The sequence below is a fragment of the Gambusia affinis genome, linkage group LG15 (assembly GCF_019740435.1).
Source record: "Gambusia affinis linkage group LG15, SWU_Gaff_1.0, whole genome shotgun sequence".
NCBI lineage: Eukaryota > Metazoa > Chordata > Actinopteri > Cyprinodontiformes > Poeciliidae > Gambusia > Gambusia affinis.
Genome location: NC_057882.1, coordinates 15855512 through 15878978, shown reverse-complemented (window position 1 = coordinate 15878978; position 23467 = coordinate 15855512). Strand labels below are relative to the sequence as shown.

The 23467-nt window shown below is 37.8% G+C and overlaps 3 protein-coding genes across 7 annotated transcripts in view; 2 read left to right on the top strand and 1 right to left on the bottom strand.

Moving 5' to 3' along the window:
- Positions 1-7803, top strand: part of LOC122844364 (transmembrane protein 211) — a 127429-nt gene extending 119626 nt beyond the window's left edge. Inside the window, exon 3 of one of the 2 annotated variants that reach the window (XM_044139719.1) lies at positions 5588-7803. In XM_044139719.1, coding sequence (XP_043995654.1) covers positions 5588-5814 — 227 coding nt within the window. In that variant the 3' untranslated portion in view covers positions 5815-7803. The remainder of the gene's footprint in view (positions 1-5587) is intronic. The other variant, XM_044139720.1, reaches the window with a different exon arrangement.
- Positions 7804-7815: 12 nt separating this feature from the next.
- Positions 7816-11116, bottom strand: LOC122844362 (spermatogenesis-associated protein 22). 4 transcript variants are annotated; one of them, XM_044139713.1, is made up of 8 exons: positions 11032-11116; positions 10641-10721; positions 10188-10325; positions 9876-10059; positions 9149-9524; positions 8943-9066; positions 8755-8852; positions 7816-8566 (listed from the first exon to the last, which is right to left on the bottom strand). In XM_044139713.1, the coding sequence occupies exons 2-8, from the start codon at positions 10678-10680 to the stop codon at positions 8375-8377; spliced, it is 1152 nt and encodes a 383-aa protein (XP_043995648.1). In that variant the 5' UTR covers positions 10681-10721; positions 11032-11116; the 3' UTR covers positions 7816-8374. The 4 variants fall into 4 exon arrangements, with proteins under 4 accessions (XP_043995648.1, XP_043995651.1, XP_043995649.1 ...); XM_044139716.1 differs by having other exon boundaries at positions 7816-8560; XM_044139714.1 differs by having other exon boundaries at positions 11090-11108.
- Positions 11117-12455: 1339 nt separating this feature from the next.
- Positions 12456-23358, top strand: stip1 (stress-induced phosphoprotein 1). Its single transcript, XM_044139663.1, has 14 exons — positions 12456-12605; positions 16179-16388; positions 16475-16616; positions 17431-17572; positions 17701-17863; positions 17949-18075; positions 18278-18380; positions 19022-19142; positions 19245-19341; positions 19984-20108; positions 20194-20230; positions 20320-20423; positions 21455-21627; positions 21710-23358. The coding sequence occupies exons 1-14, from the start codon at positions 12498-12500 to the stop codon at positions 21780-21782; spliced, it is 1725 nt and encodes a 574-aa protein (XP_043995598.1). The 5' UTR covers positions 12456-12497; the 3' UTR covers positions 21783-23358.
- The last annotated feature ends 109 nt before the right edge of the window (positions 23359-23467 follow it).

The window sequence follows — 23467 nt, the reverse complement described above, 5'->3', positions numbered from 1 at the left end:
TGTTTATAAAAAAACAGGACTAACAGTTGACAGAAAAGAGTCACAACGGGTGGATGTAGATTTCAGACCAGATTTAAAAAGTCCAACCCACATCTAATCTCTGCTTGCATGTTACTAGCTGTGCAAAATTTTATTTTGGGATATCAGAGTTTATATAAAAATAGTGAAAACAGGAGCACTTCCATTCATTTTATCATTATCTGCTACTTTGTGTTGGTGTATGACATAATACAATATGAAACATTTTCACCTGTTTTGAAAGCCCTCTGCTCTCTGTGTGCTTTTTTTCCTCCAAAAGGAGAAAACTAACAGACAAAAACAGCTGTCTGATTTAAAAATATCCTGCTTTCGCTGTAGGAAAGTCACCAAACATATTCTGAGCACAATTCAACCGTCCCTATCGCTAAAGGGGCCGGTAACGATGGCAGCAGAGGAGCCACAGACTTTGATCCAAAGCAGAATCTGAGTCGCTGAATGGATCTTTGATGCTCGCACAATAGATTCCTATTCACCAAATAAAACTGAAGATGACTGAAGGTATGAGATTGCGCTATATTGGATTTCAGATATTTTTGACAGTAGCAGATCACAGATTTTTACGGCCGAACTCGCGAAAATGCAGCATGTGAGTACCCCTGTGATCGTTTTAGTTTTTGTAATAAACTGAACCAGTGATTTCTGTGCGAGAGGTCTGGGATGAAAGTGACTTGCTGTCACGCTTGGATGCCAGGTTATCACACACCTTCCTGCTCCACAATCCCATTCAATCTCTTTCTTTCATTTTCACTACTGCGAACCTATTTTACCATGTCGGCGAGCTGCTTTCCATTTCTTGCTACACCACTGAGAACAAGATTCAAGGTTAATTCGGCTCATTAAGCTGGTAAAAGTGACTCTTTGTAAAGTAGTTCTGTGTTTCTTGTTCTGTTTTACTTGATTTTGCTTTCCTTTTGTGCTGTCTTTGTATGGGAAACGCCCATAAAACCATATTTACCCAAGGAGGAGAAGCAATAAAAAATTCCTCTCCAGCCTTTGAGGTACATGTGAAAAAAAGGCAAGAAACTATTAAATCCATGGCTCTTAAATGTAGCAGGGGGAAGTTGAGCCACACATATTTTAAATTTTTTGTATTACTCTAGCTTTATTTGTCAACTCTTTTTTTATGTTAAATGGGTGGAGCTAGCTGAGTTAGCATTTTGAAACGGGGTCTAAAGTTAGCGTGCTATATCCATTCCAAAACCAGTTTGGGAATCATTGACCAACTGGAACGTCCAAACCATTATCAAGTGTAGCAGATAATGTTAGTTCAGCTGAAGACCCTCAGAATGATGCTACCACCAACATGCTGGACGGTTGGTAGAATCTCTTTGGATTTAAAATCCTTAAGCCTTCCTTTTTATCCCCAAACAGCTCAATCTTTCTCTTGTTTGACCATGAGACTTTTCTCCAGTAGGTCTTTGCAATCGCACTCTGTCACTGGGAGTGAAGCAGATCTTCACTGACACTGGGCATGCAAGGATAGTCCCCAAAATTTAAATCCTGTTGAAGTCGAGACTATTTAAAAAAAGAAACTATTACACTTTTTTGTCAATTCTAAAGCCAGTTTTGATGCCTGCTTGAGATCATGATGTGCCAACATTTCAAACATCTAGCTGAAGTGAAGGTAAAGAATTTGGAAATTGTCCAATTATATAACCTTTTTCATAAACTTTATCTAATGCGACCAGTAGTACTGGTGGTAAAAGTGGCCTAGCCCATGATACAGCCACCACAGTGCTTAGCAGTTTCTAAGGCATTCTTTTCTTCTGAAAATACTTCCTATTGTTATGGCCAAAAGCTAAATTTTACGCATGTGTTGTTCTTTAAAAGTGTGCACATTTCTCTTTTATCTGATGTTGAGAGTCCACCCTGATTTAAAAAAAAATGGTTTAAATTCATATAAACCCCCAAATTTATGTGTGCTTCTGATTGGAACTGTCTCTAGCTATCAATAGAGGAAATGCATCTTAAAAAAATCATGTCTTACCTGAAACCTTCATGGTTCCCCATTTAACTTTGAAACTTCTACATTTCACAGTCCCACATTTGGGTTTAAATGAGCAACTTTTCTCGTCTGTTTGATGATAAGTTGTTGAGTTTTTCTGAGCCTCGTAACGACGTGAATTTTCCTTTCCCCTGCTAAAGTTAGTCATCTACTTCCTGTGACTAACATAAGCCCAGTCAGTCCTTTGTGGTGTCAGCCAACGATGCCAGCAGACTCTGAGGTTTGTTATTCATTTTGCCATGTTAAATAGAAGCCCTGGTGGGACGAGCAATGAGCCTGTTCAGGCTTCAGACCCCCTGCGTGGCGTCTTCGTGTCAAGTCAGCCTCTTCAAGCGCGCTGGCCGTTCTTCTTAAGATTAGGCCACTGGGCCATGTAAGATCTTTTAGAAATTAGGCTTGTACGCCCAGCGGTGGCAGCTACGCAGATGCTTCAGTTTCCCTGGCCTTAATTGAAGGACTGTCACAAAATACATGTCACACTGTTCTGCATTATCCATTCGCTTTAGGATAAATTCAGGCTGTCAACCAGTTTGCTTCATTTAATATCAGTCAAAGCAATTTTAGGGAGTTCATTGCTGATTAACTTAATTTGTTTGATTTGTAGTGGTTTTAAGCCATACTTTCTTGTTAAAGGCTTGCAGAGATACTTTCAACCTTCAGAATTTTTTTTTTTTTTTTATCTGATCAAGACAATGACTTGAACTCCGTCCAGGTCTGCTTGATAAGATCTGATCATGACTCTGCTTGGCTGCTGCCTCTTTGAGACAGCCATTGTGATTTCAATCCTCTGTTGATTTTTCTTACACTCCTGATTTTTTTGTTACACAATACAGATAAAACATGGAGAGGTGTGGAGACAGCAGTGAGATACTGGTTTTGATTGATACACCGAGCTAAAAGGAAAAATTCTAAAACAAGGAACCATGGACCGCACACTGTGCTACTTCTTGTACTTCCTTTGTTTTCAAAAGAAATGTTGTTTATTATTTTTCATGACTACTAGCAATATAATGACAATATACTTATGTGCATGTTGTACTTTCAGATTCTGCAGAAACATTTTTACTAAATGTTAGACAGTTAAGCATAAGGTTTATTGAGAAACAATGAGTCAAAAATTCGAGAAAATGTGTTTCATGTGCGAGTCGGCCATATTGGATTTTGAGAAACCCCAAACCTTCTTCAGATTCCAATTTGTAGGGTTTTGTTTGCATAATTACACCTCGTCATTCAACCAACCAGGTAGTGACAATGGATTTTTTTATTTTTTGTTACATTTTTATGACTTGACGCTACAAATGAAAAAGTCCTAATTGTTGTACTAATGTTTTAAAATGTACACGAGTGCAGTGGTGCTTGAAAAACAATATCTACCGAGCTGCTACCCTTTAAAAAATACAACTAAAAGAAACTCTGTTTTTGAGACATATTGCAACAGACTGAAAGCTCACCCAACAGATAACTTTTCTTAATCAATTTATACCACTTTTGTGCTTCCCCGCATTTTTCTCCAGCTATGGTTCTCAAAGCTTCTGGAGTGTACCTTGAACATCACCTCTAGCTGTTTACTGTCCTCAGCAACCATTGATTCAGTCTTCATACATCTATGCTCTTACAGCTATTGCATGAATACAGTCTCCCAGAGCTTAAACCTGCTACCTTTGAACGAAATAACTGACAAAATCATTATAGAGTGATGAAAGAAATCTTTGTGGAATTTCTTTTTAAGTTCATCACTATCATAAGTTCACGGTTTTTCAGTAACATTAGCTCTTCAGTTCTGAAAGCACTTAGAAATGTAATGGAAACCCAGCCAGTTCTCAGGATAACTAAGAGCATCCATGACAGTCTTTAGCGCAGTCAATAAATGTTTGGCAGCTTGGAGCAGGAGACTTGGCACGGTTTGTAAAACGTGAGCTGCTCTCAGGCTCTGCGGGTGCAGATGATAATGTCTGAGGAAGCGGATAACGGTACTGGTCAAAAACGCTTCATTTCTACAACAGCTGTGTTAATTTCTTCACTAACTTACAAAAAGAAACCCCAAAAACCACAATACAATGAAATAACAGCTTTTTAAACATTTAAACTTTTTAAACGTTTAAAAAGTGTAGGTAGATATTTATTTTTTATCTAAGTAACAGGGCTGCGCAGTTGGTAGAGCTGTTGCCTTGCAGTAAGAAGGTCCGGGGTTCGATTCCCGGCCCGGAGTCTTTCTGCATGGAGTTTGCATGTTCTCCCTGTGCATGGTGGGTTCTCTCCGGGTTCTCCGGTTTCCTCCCACAGTCCAAAAACATGACTGTCAGGTTAATTGGGCTCTCTAAATTCTCCCTAGGTGTGAGTGTGTGTGTGAATGGTTGTGTGTCCTCTTTGTCTCTGTGTTGCCCTGCGACAGACTGGCGACCTGTTCAGGGTGAACCCCGCCTCTCGCCCGGAACTTTAGCTGGAGATAGACACCAGCAACCCTCCTGACCCCATTAGGGACAAAGGGTGAACAGAAAATGGATGGATGGATCTAAGTAACAGTGAAAATTTTGTTTTGGGTGTTAAAACACCCAAAGATCTGTCTGCTAATTAAGCAAGCCATCTACTGCCACCAAGTGGGCAGTAGTGGTATAACAGTCAGTCATATTGCATACAGTCATTTGGGAATAAAGGTTCTTGGACAGTAACAAAGTTAAAACAGAAATGCAGGTAATCATTTCTTATAATGTAAGACCCTACATGAGCTATCACAAGTAAGTTAACTGAATATCTTAATAAGTTATATTTGTTAAACATACTGTTAAGACCAAATTATCTAATAGAGAATCTGTCCAAGGAGCTACAGATTTGTGTGATGGCATGGAGGTTTTCCAACCACAAAAGGTGAATGTTATTAATGGAAACTTTCAATAAAGCTCCTCAGCAGTTGATAAAGATTTTTTTCAACTGATTTCTCAGAAGAAAATAAATAATTTTCTTAAAGTTTGATACTACTTTTACATTGTTTCATTTCTTATTAGAAACAGACTTCTTGGTTAATCTCACATTTCTTGTCAATCTACTAAGAATATGAATCATGTTGGGCTTCAAATTTTGGTTGAAAGTGGCTTATTTGTTAAAAAGAAGCAATAAATTTAAGGAAATGTATAAGTGTAACACTTAACCAAAACTAATTCAAGACTAAATATGCAAAATCCAGATGTATTTAGGAATGTAAACTGCTGTGGTGGCGCAGGGGGTTAGCACGCCCCACGTTCGGAGGCCTTAGTCCTCAACACGGACGTTGCGGGTTCGACTCCCGGTCCCAACGACCTTTGCCGTATGTCTTCCCCCCTCTCCTCGCCCTCCTTCCTGTCTGCCTACTGCCGCAAAAATACGAGCCACTAGCGCCGCAAAAAGGAAAAAAAAAGAAATGTAAACTACTTATAACACATGGATTTCTGCAAAGTACAGAGAAGTAGACCCAAAATGTTTCATCTTTGAAACGCATTTTGTGTGAAGCCCTTCCTCTCTTCTGTAGAACATTCTAACATTCCCTTTTCCCCTCTGTTCTCTTCGCAGTGTTCATCATGGCCACTGGTCTGCTGGTGTACCCTTTTGGCCTTAACTCCTCACTGGTCCGATCTTTTTGCGGCGACGCTGACATCTACTACGCCGGCGAGTGCCAGATCGGCTGGGGCTACATGCTGGCTATCGTTGGAGTCATGCTCACCGTCTTCTTGCCCTTTTTTGCCAAATATGCACCGAAGGAGCAGCTGTCCCCCACCCCATTGCCCACTCTGTTATAGTTCCGTCTTGTTTTTCCTCTTTTACTCTTGACCACTTTATATGTCCCTGGACATGATGTCCTGAGGAGACGCCTAGCAAAGTTCCTGGGAGAAGCTCTGCCCAGAGACAGCTGAAGCTGAAAACACACACATACATAGAAGAAAAAGAAAGCTGTCTTCCTGCTTCTGTAATGTTATGAACTCGAACTGGAGTCATTTAAAATTCTTTTTAAACAGTGAACTTTCTGTTTTGTTTTTGTTGAATGAAAGCATATAATATTCCGAATGGAAGCATGATGCTCTGTGGTTTCAGCCACATTAATGTTTCAGTGCAAGTTCTTTTTTACTAAGAAAACTTGACAAAGAGGCAATAAGGACAGCTCAAGGATTTAAAGGAAATTGTACAGACAGCGGCATCTGAATCTTAAAGGGGTTGTCTCTAAAATTAATTGATCGTAAATAAACGCTTGGGAACTCTGAAGTTCAACTCTTTAAAATAAGAACTTTGATATTTGGAAGGTTTTTTCTTTTGCCCTCTTCTCTTGGGGCTTGAATTAACCAGTGGGAGTCAAAACAACGTACAGCTTTCAAAGACTGAGTTGAGTTCCTCACGCAAAGAAAAGGATCACAGACGCAGCGTCAAAACAACTGAATGGACAATTTAAAGATCAGCTTCCCGTCCTAAAAGGAGGAAAATCATAACAGGTAGTTGTTTCCGAGGGGTGTTGTTATAAGATAAAGGAAAAAGACAAAAAAAAATTATAATAAAAAAAAATTTTGAACACGATGCGTGTTTTTGTCACCATCTTCCCCAGATTTGTTTGTGTGATGTGCTTGTTTTCTCTGCCTATGACACCCGATACTAAACTTTAATTCAGGAAAGAAAATGTTGCAAAATGCCAGGAGATGTAGGGATTGTGTCTAAAACTGCATGAAAAGATGGGCTTTGTTAATGGTAGAACAGCTGATCTAGATTTTCAATGTGATCTGACCAACTTGTGCCTTTTGACATAACAAAGACAAGTTTCATACAGTTATCAGGTATTGATCTCTCTCTGCTGAAAACTGAGGATTCTGTTGTGTCATGTGATGTGTTTTTTCTCTTCTATTTTTCCTCTCGGTGGTAAGGTGTTTTTATGTACTTCATGTGATCATAGTTTGGAGAAATGCTGAAAAGAGAAAAGATGTATTTGAGTCCTTGAGGATAATAGCCGCGAAGAAAGTGACACCCTCGTTTTAAATTATCCCCTGAACTGCTTCTGCAAATTATTGAACAGGTGAATCACTCAAACTGCTTCACGGAGCGGCTACAACGCTCAGATAATATTAATTCTCTGAATACTTTTTTTTTTTTTTTTTTTTGTTACGAATTCAGTGAAAAGACTAGAGGAGGATTTTACATTTTCAAGCCGGCACACGCTCAAAATGATGTGTGAAATATGATCCAGTTTCCGCTTTTGAAGTTCTGGTGCAAAATATCCCCAATTAACTGTTCCTGTTCACTGCCAATTTCTTCCAACCCAACCTCCATTTTCAGCGAGTGTTTAAGAAGATTCATATGTAATTACTGATCAGAGTCTTACTAACAGACTAAACTTAAAATAACTCCCAATTTGGGCTTCAATACTGACATAAATTGAAAGATTAATGTGACTTTGTTGCCATATTTTAGAGCTAATGGGAACTAGAAATGTAAGTAGTGTACTGGACCTCATACTGTGCTTGACTGGGGTAACATTGAACTCGTTCCCTTATTTGTTGGACAATTATGTGTAAAGTCCCAGCACTGGTGAAAAAAAAAAAAGTGTTTTGTAGAGAAAATATGTTGATTTTTTTTTTTTTTTCATTGTGGAATTTGACTGTAAATAAACTAACTGTTGTTGATATCACTTTATTGCTAACTGCCCCATTTCTCAATTTCAGATAACTGATTGGTTTTAACTGAATTAATTTGTGTGTTGTTTTTGTGGCATTTCTTTGTAATAAAAAAAATTTCATAACTTCTAAAAACAGATGCTTTACTTCCCGTTACATTTGTTCACAGAAAACTATAGAACCAGGAAAGGAGAACATGTAAATGTTAACACAATACAAGTATGGAAGCTGCAACCTTGAAGGGAAAATGACAAAAACAATAACAATATTTTTGTTAAAGCTACCTTTCTTTTTCAACAAACCAAGCATATAGAAATATTCTTATAAATCTCAAATGTTGACCGATGACGACAGCCGCTGCACTGCTAAAACACACAATCTTAATTAATCTTACTCTTACGTATTTTTCGTCTAAAAACTACTAAACTTTTCAGTAAGATAAAGGAGCTTGTTTTAAGTTAATAATACCTTAATGCTGATAAAATGGTACTCGTCCCACTGGAAGAAAAAAAAAACCTTAGGAGTGAAAAAAATCTGCCAGTCAAACTAATACTCTTATTTTAATCCATATTAAAGAATAATTGCCTTAAAACAGGCTCCTATGTCATGCTGAAAAGTTACTTGTAAGCTAGTTTTATCTTATTTCAAGTGTAGTAAGATATCTGCACAAGAAGCTGGACAAACAGTATTTTGTACCATTTTGTGCTCAAACTTCGCTGAGTATCTTGACCAGCGCTCTCATTTCTGCATCCGACACTTTGACAGCTTCCAGAGCGTTCCTCTGCTCTGACGGCTGACCGGCTCGAACGGACACGCATATCAGGACGTCTCTGCTGCGGTCATAGTTGCCGACGCAGCGATGGACTTGACCTCGAATGAGGCGCGGCAGCAGCTGCTCCTGACGAACATCAAATGGAGGAAAAAACAAAATAAAAAACAGTAAGTTTATTTCATTGTGCTGTTTATTATGTCTGAAGGTTTTTGAGTTTGATGTGATGGGAGAACATGCTACTCAATGTATATTTGAACAGACACAATCTACTGTGACTCAGAGATGCACTTGTTTACATTTGATTTCAAACTCACATTTTCATAGAAGACACACTGCAGCACATCCTTCCCGTCTCTCAGTAGAAAGCTCTTGGCTCCGTAGCGCCCCAGAGTGACTGCAGAGTCCAGAGTGCCTGTGGGGTAAAGTCACAACTTGTCTATTTAAAGTTGTTTAGAAATATCACAAATGAGCAGTAAGCAGAAGGAATCTCATATTCCCTAACCAAATATCTCAAATAAGTAAGGAATTTTATCTTTAAACTGGCTCCAGTGTCTCATTCCATTAATAACTGTGGTCAGGATCCTCAAGGAGTTTTCCATAGGCTTCTTCGCTGGAATACTTTCCTTCTGAAAACAGCAAAACAATCAAAATAGCGCACTGTAAATGATTATTTTATGAAAATTACATGCAGAACATGTAAGGTTCTACCTCATTTTTGGTTGGTTTAGATGTTGGAGGTTGATTCGAGCTCTTTTTTGCAATAAAGTTTGATTTTTGGTGCTCAAAGCTGTTAGTAAACTTCCAGGACTTGTTAGGTTGCTGTGCAGCTTGGGCAAGCAGCATGCTGGGTGGAGGAGCTTCAACAGGAGGAGGAAGAGGTCTGGACTCATGGGAAAACTGACGTGCAGGGAAGATTTGTTTGTTGGACGACTGCTGAGCCGTCTGAGAGAACCCTGCATGCTGCACTGGCTTGCTTTGGGTGTTCTTGTTGCCATAGGGATGTTGAATTTGGCTATGTCTGGGACTAACACCGGAGCTCAAAACCCATTGTCCTGCTGGATTGCTGGGCTGGCCCGTCATGGAGCTGAAGCAACACAATAATGATATTTTAGTAATTTAATTAAAGGTAAAAAAAAAAAAAAGAAGAAGCATGTTTCCTTATTTTGAATAAAAGGGATTGCCTTTATCTGCTTGCCATCAGTTATTGAACTGAACATTCTGTGAACTATCCCACTTTTATTCAAACACTTGAACTGTTCACAACCACATGGGTTTTTGGGATTCTTTTCCTATGAAAGCAATGCAGCTAAAAAAAATTCTGAATATAGCATTAGCATAAAGCAGACTATTTTATTTATTATTTTACTTTGATTGTTGCTGTGTCATAAAAGATTTCACAAGAGATTATGATGGTCAGTGAGTCACTGAAAAGCACCTCTTGGTCCCGGCTTTGTATGGATGTGGTATGGGTGCATAGGTTCTCATTGCAGACGGTCCAGGAGCAGGCCTGTTGCCATACTGCTGGGGTTTAGCAGACTCTGGGACACCTTTTCTGTTCCACTGATGGCTTTGAGGAGCACTAGGAGAAGAGTCTGAGGCCTGGTAACATTCATACGTAGCTGAAAAGACACACAATACATCCCAGAAGATTAAAAAACGTCTCGAAGATAGTCGGGTATTAACATTTTCTGTGAATGTGCCGCCACCTAGTGACAGAAGTGTGACTAGAGGGTTTAAGAGTGATTACCTGAGGGACCTACACTAGCAGCTGAACTGGTACTGGCCATGTATTCACTTGGGGAAAAGAACTCATTTTCACCAGGAACAGATTTCAGAGGAATTCTGTTTCTCTTCCTCTGGTTAAAGAGTGACACAGGCAGGTAGCCTAACAGAGAAACCAAAGAAAACACTTTTTAATTTTTTTTTTTACCTAGTTTTTCCAAGACAATTGGATGGGGGTGGAGGGAGTTGCACTATTTTTTTTTCCAGAATAAGAAAGCAAACATAGAATACATGCAAGTAAAATTTGTTAAATGACATCTCTTCATATTTGGCACAAACTTAATTTTTTATTTTTTTTAATTACTACTACTTAAAAAAATTTAAATAAATAACTAAATAAAAAGACGTCACATACAAACTATACTGGAACAATAACAACTATTTTTTTTTCTTTTTAATTAAATATTTTTTTACAAACCTGCTGCTGGTCGGTCCAGCTGCTGTTCCTGTCTCCTCATGTTTGGTCACACAATCCCGCAGTTCTTTCCGCTAGCGGATGCTGACCATATTAGCAGAACAAAAATGAATATACAGAAAAACTAATTTAAAGATAGCTCTAGTGTGTGTTGGACATTACTGTTACAAATACAATGGGAAAAGTACCCAGTTACCAAGTTTTTAAGCAGTTTTTAAGCTTTCTACAAGTTCATCAAAGATTTACTGTAACATTATTACCATGAGCTATACGTTATGCTAGCAAATTGCATTGCCAAGATTGTTTAGCTTAGAAACAGGTGTGAAATATAGTTTATTTTTATTATCCTTTATCTTTTTAAGAAATTAGTGTACATATAACTTGTTCTCCTTACCTAAAGTCTGCAAGGTAACCGGGGAAATAATGACGCAGCTTACTTTTCAGTTCAGTACCTTGGAAAGAGGAAAGCTCCACTGGTTCACGCGCCACCAATAATGATGCGTTCACGATCCGCAAGTAAGTTCGGGGCTTCTCAACACATCTAATTAGGATCCTGGAAATTTCAGAAGCATATTTTTGCACATTGTTACCTTTCATATCTATTACAAGTGGCCTCCACCAGGGAAACTATTGGTTTAAATTACATTGTAAAATGTTTTGATGCTATGGTATTTATTCATTGTAAATTATGTTTTTTTTTGTTTTTTTATGAGATCCTTTCAAACAAACTAGTTTTACTTTTCCCTATTTCGATGGACAAAATGTACTTTTAAGTCGAAGCTTTCCATAAATGTTTACACAAGTGATATGGGTTACAGAGACCTTAAGTTTAAATTAGTTTAGATATTTGAGAGATTAATACAATACATAGTTTTTGAGAATTCTGAATGCCACAAGCAAGTGTGGGCCCACAGATTTGAAAAGGTTATGTATTCAAAACGGCAATAAAGTTTTATTATGTTCCATGATCTGAAATTTGTTTCCTGAGATACAATCGAAAGTTCAAGTGACAAGAGTTTTCTCCACTGTTTGGAGCATAGGGAAATGTATCACCATCCAAAACGACTTTTAAGTTACTAGAATAACTTAAACATTTCATTTCACTTATAAAATATTATTTCAGGGGTGTCAAACTCCAGTCCTCAAGAGCCGCTGTCCTGCAACTTTTAGATGTGCCTTTGCTGCACCACACCTGAATAGAATAATTAGGTCATTAGCAAGGCTCTGGAGAACTTACCTACGCAAGGAGGAGGTAATTAATCCATTTCATTCCAGCGTTTTGTACCTGTGGCACATCTAAAAACTGCAGGACATCGGCCCTTGAGGACTGGAGTTTGACACGTGGTTTAGGATAAAGACAAGTATTTCTGAATTGAATTAGAATGAATCAGCTCATTTTGTTATTTTTTTTCCTTTAAAACATTTTGTTTAGAAACATGCCATATTTTTTTAAGGTTGTTAGACGTGACAACCTTATCGGTGGCGATGGCTTTAGCCACATAAAACAACAACTTATTTTTACCTTCATTTAAAAAGGACAATCTTTCTCCAATTGTAATAAAACGCCAAGGTTATTATTTTATTAATGTGTACAAATTTATTTAATCACATTATAAAACGATTATTTGATACAGAAAATCACAAGTTTATTTTTAGAATGTAAGTTTCTACGAAGGTTTGTTGATCTCCAATATTATGAATCTTATGACATGTAATAATATTACACAACATGGAGAATCTGAAAAATATATATATATATATCTTGAGCAGGACAACTTTAAGTATAATATCCCCCCTTTTTTCTGGAAGTTTCAGACAGTAGAGTATATATTGGTGCTGTGGCTCTGCCCCACGCACTGAATGCAGATTTTCAGCATCCCAAACTGGCAACTTGCACACATTGTTCAGGGGGAGGCGCTGGTCCAAAGTAGTTTCTGGAAAGAATCGCATGCGTGCACCATGGAGAAAGTAAGTGTCCCTTAACTTATCTCCTTGTCTGTTGTTAGCTTCGGTGTTTAAACCAAATCTTTTAGCGTATTTTGTTTAAGTTGAATTCGCAATATTTACCAGCAAAATATTGTAGATTAGCGACGTCAACGCTTTAGCGTTGAGAGATTTCAGTGTTTCTTAGCCTGTTAGCTTAGCGTCATTCACTGCAGCCATTTGGATTAGAGAGTGGGCTTTTCTAAGCCGTTAGAAAATATGAAATATGTTGGAAACTGTTAACAGTGAAATTACGTCATGTATTTACAATTGGTAAATACAAACAGAAGGCTGATCAGTTAATCAAGAACTGATCAGCCTTCTGTTTGCAGCTAACCTCGTAGAGATAAATCAGTCTTGGCTAAACGTTACGCTAGCTCGTTATATTAGTTCGCAGTATAGCAGGTTGTCCCAGTAAAACTGCTTCTGGTTTCAGGGCTATTACTTTATCGTTTCAAAGTAGTGCTTCAATAACTTCAATATCTTTGACGGTAAAACGTCTCAGTGAAACTAAGAGTTAGCTAACCTTTGCGCGACAGCTAATGGAGCTCACACCGCGAGGACTTAAGTTCATTGAAGGATATGGATTTTATTGGACTTGTTTCATTCATTTGTTTATTGAGGATGAGTGGCACTGTCTGTTTTAAACTTTTCTCTTGCGGCACGTGCTGCAGTGTTTTTGGGACTTGCTTCAGCACGAGCTGACAGACCGGAGGATCATTCTAGCACACGGTGCTGCTGTCATGGCTACAGCCGCACGCCGACAGAGACTGTCGTAACCTCTCGAACTTTCCAGTTTTCAATCGAAAGGTTTTCAGATGATCGTTCATGTTTTGAATGATCTCCATAGTTAGTAAAGTTCTGAGTTGCTCTGTAATTACTATTCGATGTACGTAAAGGTACATATTGTACACATAGCTTGAGACAGTCGCACTGCACGGAAAGAAGTGTGCGCATACTCTCAAGAATATGAAGTTTTATATCAACAGGTTATAGTAAATAAAATTTAACCTAGCCTAGAAGCCACAAGGCTATATTTAATTTGCTGTGTGTGCTCCTTGTTGCTCTCAATATTATACTTGGTAATACTGGCTTACAATATTACTCATTACATTTGAAAGGAACATTAAAATACTGCTCAAATATTGCCAAGGACAAGTATGGATAAAGCATTTTAAATGTGAAATTCTGCCATACGTTTTCCTCTTTATTTCAGAGTTAAAGATAAACATTTGATCTGAACTTCTTTAAATGTAACAGTTATTACTACTTGAAATATTTGTGTTATACTTTAGGCCATAACATGCATTTTCCTTGTATTCCATTTTAAACTAAGTAGTTTGGGAAATTAAGGTAAAATATTGTAGGTTTTTTTTTATTTTTTTTTATGGATACTTTGCATTGACTATAAATGGCATACACAAGGTGAAGTACAGTTGAGCTTTATAAACATTTTATAAAATACCTTTTCTTTTTATTCTCACAGTAATTCTTAGTAATTTTTTTTATTATTTGTTTTAGATCAGTTAGGGCAACATTCTATATACCATTCCACAGACTTCTCAGTAATTTGCTGTAGGTTTTGTCCCTTTCTGTTTTAACATCTGACATTTGTAGGGTGCCTTGCTTGCACAAATATTTTCAACTCGGCCCACAAATTTTCTGAGGCTGAGATCACAGCTTTGTCCTCTTGTGTTTCACAATATGTTGCAAATTTGATGTGATCATAATATTATGTGTGCAAGAACTGCTTGGATTGCGGTATTTGAAATTCTAATTATAAGTTCCAGGGATTCAAGCTTTATATGTCAGCCATATATTTAATGGTGCATGTATTAGAAGGGCATTATGATGTTCTAGTAAAGACATTAAGATACGATAGCCCAAGTTTTTTTGGGCCTGAACGACAGATCTAGTCAGTTGTAATTTTTTATTTTTTTTTTTCTTCAAAATTTGGTTAGAGACAAAGCTGTAAGACACAAACACTTTTAAATGTCCCAATATTTACAAATAATGATCAATCTTCTTGATACAATCTACCCGTGAAGTGCACCTGTTCCTCCTGCATCACAACATGATGCTACTGCTCATAGCTTTCCCTGTTTCCTGTCCAAACATTTCAACGTTATTATCATCGGACAGCAGAGCATGTTTCCACACACTAAGGCATTTGTCCTTTTAGTGCATTTGCAAACTGTAATCTCTTAATGTTGCTCTTGTAATAATAGCTTCTTTGTGGCTAAGTGGCCTTTCAGCCCTCTGGACTTGTTTCTTCTCTTGCTAGCTTTGGCTAACGTCTTCACACAGTCATTTGCTTTTGTTCTGAGATCGATTCACACATTTCACACCAAAAGACCTTTGGGACGTTGAACTCATCTCCTTCCAGTGTTAGGGTTGGACATTCCCTTGTACTTGCATATAAATGAATAGATTAACATGGCACCTTGAGGTCTATTGAAATTGTGACCCAGACATGCTTTTACTGACAGCCCTGCTGATTTCTTTTGATTTGTGGAATTATTATTATTATTATTATTATTATTGTAATAGTACAATAGTGTACAAACATAGTGGATGAAAACTTCTGAATTCGAAGAAAATAAAAGTTGTCTTTTTAGTGCAATTGTTCTTTCAGCTGTAGGTACTTGAAAAACACATGGCTGATTATTATTATAATTTTTTTAAATACCTTTACTGATCTATTGTTCAGAGTATTGCCATGGTTATGCTGCTAACATTGAAGAAATATTCAAGGTGATGGCCAGTACAGTTACAGTTGTCTGCTTATGATTTGGAATGGTTTTATGAGGTATATTAGCAGCTTTTTGAAATAAAAAAGTAGTAAGTTCTTTACGTTAGAGTTTTATGGATGGATTCATTTGAAGATATTTCCAAAAACCAACCTCAGTTCTGTCCTTTTTCAAGTTTTTTTTTTTTTTAGTGCTTAGAACAATTAAATCATCAACACAAAGCTCAGAAAACTATTATTCAGACAATATTTGTGGGGGATAAAAAGACAAATAGCCACACCATCCTGAGTAGTGACATTTATGAATTATTTTGAAGATTTAGATGCTGGGATCCATTTAGTGAGTTTTAAGGTAATATGGATCAAAATCAGTCTTCAGAGGGTCTGGAGCTGGACTGCTCTGGTCGAAGTAGTCTGGATCATTACTACTTTATCACTTTCTCATGTTCTTCAGTGTTATTACTGTTAAGACGGGATAAGTTGTTGGTTAAACATCAAAACGAATCCATCAAATCTGCAATGTATGCCAGTACTTTTTAAAGATGTCTACATGCAGTTCTTAAGCTATTTATCACATTTATATTCCCTCCAAATTACATTAAAGTCTTGTTGCAATCTCCATTATTATTATTGTTATTCTACTCCTGTAGAATGTGTATTAAGCACAATGAATACGTTCCTGTATCAGCAGCTCAGCACAAACAGCTGTTCTTTTTTTCAGATCTGTCAGTAGCAGCTGTCAAAAGTTGCATTTGGCTTCTACTGGGCTTTCTGTATGTGCTAACATTTAGCTAACGTGTGAATTCAAGGTGTCAGCATTGAAAGACCAGGGCAACAAGGCGCTGAGTGCGGGAAACATTGACGAAGCTGTCCGTTGCTACACCGAGGCCTTGGCTCTGGATCCATCAAACCATGTGCTGTTCAGCAACCGCTCTGCTGCCTACGCCAAAAAGGGCAACTATGAGAACGCTCTCAAGGACGCCGTTCAGACCATCAAAATCAAGCCCGACTGGGGCAAGGTGAGAGTTCTCGTGTCTTGCTACAATTTGAGGAATTGGAAGGGGGAAAAAAATATAGATTTCAAATCTTCCAACTTTTTCTGCAGGGATACTCCCGCAAAGCTGCCGCTCTGGAGTTTCTTGGCCGGCTAGAGGAGGCCAGAGTGACGTACCAGGAGGGGCTCCGCAAAGAGCCCAACAACCAGCAGCTGAAGGAGGGTTTGCAAAATATCGAAGCTCGGCTTGCAGGTACAAAAGCATGACTGCTTAGTTCGGTTATACAAAAAGATTCACTGATGTAAACACTACAGTCAATTTAATTTGGCATGTACCGATCAGGATTTCTTTGATTTTTGATTCCCTTTTTTTTTTCTTTTTTTTTTTTCTAAAGACTACCACATAAGAGGGAAAAAAAATGCTGCAGATTGTTTCACGCTCTTGAAAAACACAAAATCTTAGAGTATTTTTGGTCTGGTGCAAATATATTGGTGCATATAATGTAAGATAAAACTGTACTTACAAGTAACTTTTCAGAAAGTTGTTTTACGTCACTTATTCCTTAATATTGATTTTTAAAAAGTACACTGGCACGCTATTTTACTTATAACAAGACTAAGTGAAATAATCTGCCAGTGGAACTTGTACTTTTCCATTAATATCAAGGAATAATTCACTCAAAACAAGTGCCAATACCTTGCTGAAAAGTTAGCTGTAAATCTGTTTTGTCTTATTTCAAGTGTTCTAAAATATTTGCACCAGAAACGAGACCAAAAACACTTAATAAGATTTAGCAGCTTTGAAGCAAGATGGAAATGAGGGAATTATTCCCTTCAGTATCAAAGAACATGCTTCAAGCACATCAGATTTCTATTCTACTTTAAAAAGTGCAATAACGATTGATACATTTGCATAACGTGTTTTTTATTTTATTTTAAAAAGTCATTCACAAAGTGGTCGTTATAGATGTTGATGTAGTGGATCCAGCTAATGAGCTTAACTCTTTACCATCTGTGGGGGATTCCTTATTTGTTGTCTCTCATAAAGTAATCTTGTCCTTCACCAGAGAAATCAATGATGAATCCCTTTGCCATGCCCAACCTGTATCAGAAGCTTGAGAACGATCCTCGGACCCGTGAGCTTCTAACAGATCCCAGCTACAGAGAACTGCTGGAGCAGCTCAAGAACAAACCGTCGGAGCTTGGCGCGTACGTAGCTTAAGACAAAAAGCCTTGCCGATCTTAGGAAATGTTCACTCTTTGTCTAAAAGTCCAGCACTTTGTAAATTTAGGAACTCGAATAAATATTTTTTTCCATCATCTCATATCTCTTTCAGGAAGCTGCAGGATCCAAGAGTAATGACGACTCTCTCTGTTCTCCTGGGGTTGAACCTGTCAGAGATGGAGGAGGAAGAGGAACCCGCCCCCTCTCCTCCCAAACCCAAAGAGACCCCAGCACCTCCTCCCAAAGAGGAAGATCTCCCAGAAAACAAAAAGATGGTAAATGAGCTAAAAGTGAATCCCTCTTCCATCTTTCCATCTGATGATTCTCGGTTGTGATGTTTCTCATTCTTCTGCTTTCCAGGCTTTGAAGGAAAAGGATCTGGGGAATGCTGCATACAAGAATAAAGACTTTGAAAATGCACTGAAACATTATGATCAGGCACTTCAGCATGACCCGACCAACATGACATATATGTCTAATCAAGCAGGTTTGTACGCTCAAGACATATTGGTTCTTAATGTACTCACATTTGAACAAACTATTTAAAAATATCTGTTTCCAGATGCAAAAAAAGTAAAAAAAAAAAAAAAAGTCATTTTAATGCAAGCTTACAGTAATTTAAAATTAATTCAGCTGTCTACCTTTGCCTTTTTTTCCCTTAAAGTTTGTCTCAAACATTTTCTTCCCAGCTGTCTATTTTGAGATGGGAAACTTTGAAAAGTGTAGAGAGCTGTGTGAGAAGGCCATTGATGTCGGCCGAGAAAACAGAGAAGATTACAGACAAATCGCAAAGTAAGTTCTTCGTTTATTTATTCTACAAGGTAAAGAGCATCTTGGTGCATCGATGGTCCAAACATGAAAAAAAAATAAAAATAACTGCACCAAAGTCTTAATAGAAATGCTTTAGGGTGTCTAAAGGTTTGAATGCATTTTGTGAAAAAATAATATAGGGGCCTCATGTTGACTCGCCCTAATGAGTTCATTATCTGAAAACACCTGCAAAGGTTTCCTGAGCTTCTAAATGGTCAATAAAGATACTTGACTGGACAACTAGCTAGCAAGAGTCAAGTAACTCTTGCTAGCTGGACTGGAGACATCTGTCCAGTCAAATGCACAAAAGATAACTACTGTTCACAGTGCTGGATAGTGGTAGAAAGTTGAGTAGAAGGATGAAGTTTGGTAGGAACCATGCATCATAATTACCTGACTAGGGTGTGGCACTGAATTTCCTTTATTAACACTGAATTTTGAGTTTCCATTATCTGTAAACTATAACGGTGAAATATTTCACTCTGTTGTAATGAAGCCAAGTGGGATGGATTTCACTCTCTGAAACCAGTGACCAAATATTAAACCTTTTCACAATATTCTTTTCACTTGTAGTTTTCTGAGATGTCTGATCCATCAGTTCACATCCTTCCTTCTGTTTGCAGGGCCCTGGCTCGAATCGGCAACTCGTACTTTAAACAAGAGAAATACAAAGAAGCTATCCAATACTTTAACAAGAGTTTGACTGAGCACCGGACTCCTGATGTGTTGAAGAAATGCCAACAGGTGCAGTAGCTTGTGGGAAGCTTTAAAAATCTAAATTAACCATATGAGAAGTGGTCAATTTCTAGTAAGCACTGCCTTAAAATTTCACTTCACTTAATGCAGGCAGAGAAGATTTTAAAGGAGCAAGAAAAACTAGCCTATATCAATCCAGAACTGGCGCTTGAAGAGAAGAACAAGGGCAATGATGCCTTCCAGAAAGGTTTGTAAAATGGTCTACACCAGGATGTCTGAGCACGCTTAAGGTCTTAAATTCATATATCTAAAATGAAGGCCTTGAAATGTCTTATGTTAATTTCAAAATAATGTAATAATGTAAGTTGGCATTAAATATGTTGTGGTGGCAGAATTATTCAGTCTCATACATTATATGTAGTTTTTTTTTTCTTCTTCTCATTAGACTTTTGTGTCACAGAAAAGCTTTTGAGGCTGCAAGGGAATATTAGCAAACACAGTTAGCAAGACTATACTGCCAGCTAGCAAGGATATATTGGCAGTTATATTCACAGGAACCATTGGTTCTGGTTCTTGCTGACAAAATGGAGGATTGAGAAAATTACTTAACTCTTCCTATTTAGCTAGTTTTTCTCTCTAGCTCGCTGGATGACATCTTCACCATTATATCAGTTCTGTGGGCAACCCATTTGATTCATTCCATGCTATAAAGCTTGGCACTATGTGGGCTCTTTTGCACATTTCTGCTATGATACAAGTTTTAAATGTAATTTATAATGGTCTTAATTTTGAGTTTGTGAAATCTGCAGAACCCCGTTTGTATAGGTTTTCTTGATTACGGAGCCACAATGCTGTCTAAGGTTGATGCTGTTTGTTTCCTTCCTATCAGGAGACTACCCCTTAGCCATGAAACATTACACTGAGGCCATTAAGAGAAACCCCAATGATGCCAAACTGTACAGTAACAGAGCTGCCTGCTACACAAAGCTTCTGGAGTTCCAGCTTGCCCTGAAGGTACACCATTACGCTAAACGCACATCTGAACACAATTTGGTTTATTCCATTCTGAGCTTACATTTGATTTTTATTTCCCCATCAGGATTGTGAAGAATGCATCAAACTTGAGCCCAATTTCAGTAAGTATTTTGAGTGACGGGCTAAAAATAATGTCTGCGTAAAGCGTAAGCAGGGATTTTTCTAACTACTAAAATGAATTTGCTCATAGTTAAAGGCTACACACGTAAAGGAGCTGCACTGGAGGCCATGAAAGACTTTTCCAAAGCTATGGATGCGTACCAGAAGGCATTAGAGCTGGATTCATCCTCAAAGGTATTTTCCATGCACCATAAAAGCTGTAAGTGATTCAAGTGGTTTCTTAGAAACACCAAGTGTGTGAACAACCGTTAAAGTGAAGTTTTGGAGTATTCAGGTGTTTTTAAACATCCAATGTTCGATGCTAGAGAATAATTGTATCTAACATTGCCGATACCTTTCTGAAGGATTATTGAAGCAATTGGAAGTCAAAATATTCCTCCTCAAGCTCCACACTGCTTCCCAGATTATATTGTCCGTATTATTTCTCCTCCCAGTAGGATAGCTCTGTTATCTTAAGACCGATGCGATGCGTTGTAGCTGTTACTCAGCTTTATACCACAAAACACAATTATTTATAAAAACTCCCACCAAAGTGATATTTGAGAGAACTCCATATTTGTGTTGCATGTGTCTATAGGAAAACAGAGAATTGGGGTTTTTCACATTACTGCCTTTAACAAATAATATGCCAAAATATCCACATACTTACTTTGACACAATTCCCAATCTTATGTTTTCTTACCTATATATTGCAATACACTGTCCAAAATAAGTTCTGTATAACTGTCCACACAAATAAACCTCCTGGTGCCATATTTAATTCCTAACAGGAAGTCATGGTTGTTTTTGAAGGATTCCGATTGGCTGATGGGTTTAAGCTTTGCACTCCACTGCTCCTTATGGGTTTAAAACAGTCAGGCAGGTTTATGCAGGATTATGTGGATGACAACTTTCCTAAAACCAATTCTGTGGTTTCAGAAAAAGTTACAAAATTTTTTTAAATTATGTGACAGATTGTTTTTATAAAGACCCTAGATGCATGTGGACAAGGCCTTAACCTCTTCTGCTCAGCATGTCTGTTTTATAAAGCAAATAAATTAATCAACAAATGTTCGAACTTGATCAGACTGAATACCAATATAACACAATATTCACTACAGGATTTATTGAAATTTGTGCCATTTGCTGTATAAAATAAGTTAATGTCTGTTCATAATAAGTCAGGGAGAATCGCTTTAGCAGTCCCCTGCTTTGTTGACGTGCAGGAAGCCACAGAAGGCCTGCAGCGCTGCATGGTCAGTCAAACCATGAGGAACGACAGCCCAGAGGAGGTGAAGAAAAGAGCCATGGCCGACCCGGAGGTCCAGCAGATCATGTCCGACCCAGCCATGCGCATGATCCTCGAACAGATGCAGAAGGATCCGCAGGCACTCAGCGAGTACGTCCGCAGGCTGACGGCGCACCACCCGCACATCTCCAGAAATACTTGATCTGATTATTGTTTCCTCTGTTTCTCGCAGCCACTTAAAGAATCCGGTCATCGCTCAGAAGATACAGAAACTCATCGATGTTGGACTGATAGCCATCCGCTGATGTGGAACCAGTATCCATGTATGTAAAGAAGTTCTAAGACACCAGTGGAACCAAACGCAGATTCTTCTAAAAGTGATACGTCTGATCTTTCTTGCCTTTTAAATTCAAGATTATAGTTCCCTCGGCCTGACGGGGACATTTGTCTGTATTATTATTATTATTTTTTTTTCTTTTCCTTTTTTATTCGTGTTCACGACTTTGACATTGTGTTGGGAAGCGGAGAAAAAAAAAACATCTAGTAATATACTCTGGAAAACTTCAGCACTCCAGACATCAACTTAAAAAAAAATAAATAATTCACATGTAAAGATGCTGTGAAACATCAATAAACATCACAATGCAGTACGACATTATGCTCGGTGTTTGAAGGGGAAATCTACGCCAGAAGCTGTTTTCACTGTGTTCATGCTGGTTCATGCTAGAAATGTAAGTTTGAAACATTTCTTATTGATTTGACATGCAAGTTCATGAAAAGAGAGTGGTGTAATCCTGGTTTATTGGCTTTATTTTCCTCTGTTTCCTCTTTTTGTCATGCTTCGACAGATATTATGAAACTCTGAATCCACCCTGTTCCTCATTCAAAGTGTAAATCTGCTTAAAACGCATTGAAATGTCAGCTACTGCAGTTTGGCAAGTAACCTTGGACTTTAAAATTTGTAACTCTTCCTGTCTGGCAATTTTTTATTTTTATTTTTTTCCGGCTTCACTGACTTATATCTGAGCATATTGGGAACATTTTAGGAATGGATTTTCCTGCAGGATCATATCTTAATATCATTAGTTAGCCTCGTATTATTTGAGCTTTTAAATGTGACCAATGGAAGAAAACGTTTAACGTAGTTGCTGCAGTTTAATTGATAAGACAGTATTTCTAATCCCAACAAGAAATGAAGGGATTCTCTACATTTCTTCATCTAAACATCTTTCTCATCTTTTCAGAGTTATGCTAAACCCCAAACAAAGGGCTTCAGAGAGCTTACTAATGTATCATTACATTTTTTTATTTTTTTAAATTTTTTTACGTTGACTAAACGGTTCATCACAAAGACTCACCTGCTGAAAACATCTATTGATTAATTCTGTATTGTAGCCTCTGGTGCGGTTTAATAGAGTTTTGGCACAACCTGCTGGTAGTTTAAGAGAGAATTACACCAGGAAAAGTAGTTCCTGACGTTTGCCCAATCTGTTCTTAATGCTTCGCTTCGCAGATGTTAGCGACCGGCTTCTTCATGGTGCAGTCGGCTTGACTTCGACCACTGAAGAATAAATACATGTTTATATTACAATGGATGAGTTTGCCACGTGTGGCTTTGGATACCTCAACGTCTCAAGTTTCGCTGTGTATTTGTGCCACAGATTCAGAGTGGGATTCATATGTTTTGTCTTTGCATTGTCACTCTAGGGGCATTTCTCTGTAGTTTTCTGTTATCGTGGACTGCAGATATCAGGGTTTGTTTATTCTCCCCCGTTTGGTCCTTATTTTGTAATAAACACATGCAACAATTGTATTAGTCCCAGGAAAGTCATGTACTATTGGAAATTAGCTGTAAACTAAAATACAGATTATCTGAATGTATGTTAACTGGCAGTTGTGGCTTTTTTTCTTTCCTTTTTTTAAAATCTCGCATGAAAAACATCAGTATAGTATAAAGTATGTCTCACAATACATAGAAATGTACAATTAG

Bases quoted from the DNA above. Each gene is read 5' to 3' on its own strand.
- LOC122844362 (XM_044139713.1), bottom strand. From the start codon at position 10,680: ATGAGGAGACAGGAACAGCAGCTGGACCGACCAGCAGCAG. The intron at 10,060-10,187 runs GTAATCACTCTT...GTGTCTTTTCAG, and splicing joins TGCTAGTGTAGGTCCCTCAG to CTACGTATGAATGTTACCAG. The intron at 8,853-8,942 runs GTTAGGGAATAT...TTTACCCCACAG, and splicing joins TTACTTATTTGAGATATTTG to GCACTCTGGACTCTGCAGTC.
- stip1 (XM_044139663.1), top strand. From the start codon at position 12,498: ATGCAGATTTTCAGCATCCCAAACTGGCAACTTGCACACATTGTTCAG. The intron at 20,109-20,193 runs GTACACCATTAC...TTTCCCCATCAG, and splicing joins AGTTCCAGCTTGCCCTGAAG to GATTGTGAAGAATGCATCAA. The intron at 21,628-21,709 runs GTACGTCCGCAG...TGTTTCTCGCAG, and splicing joins GATCCGCAGGCACTCAGCGA to CCACTTAAAGAATCCGGTCA.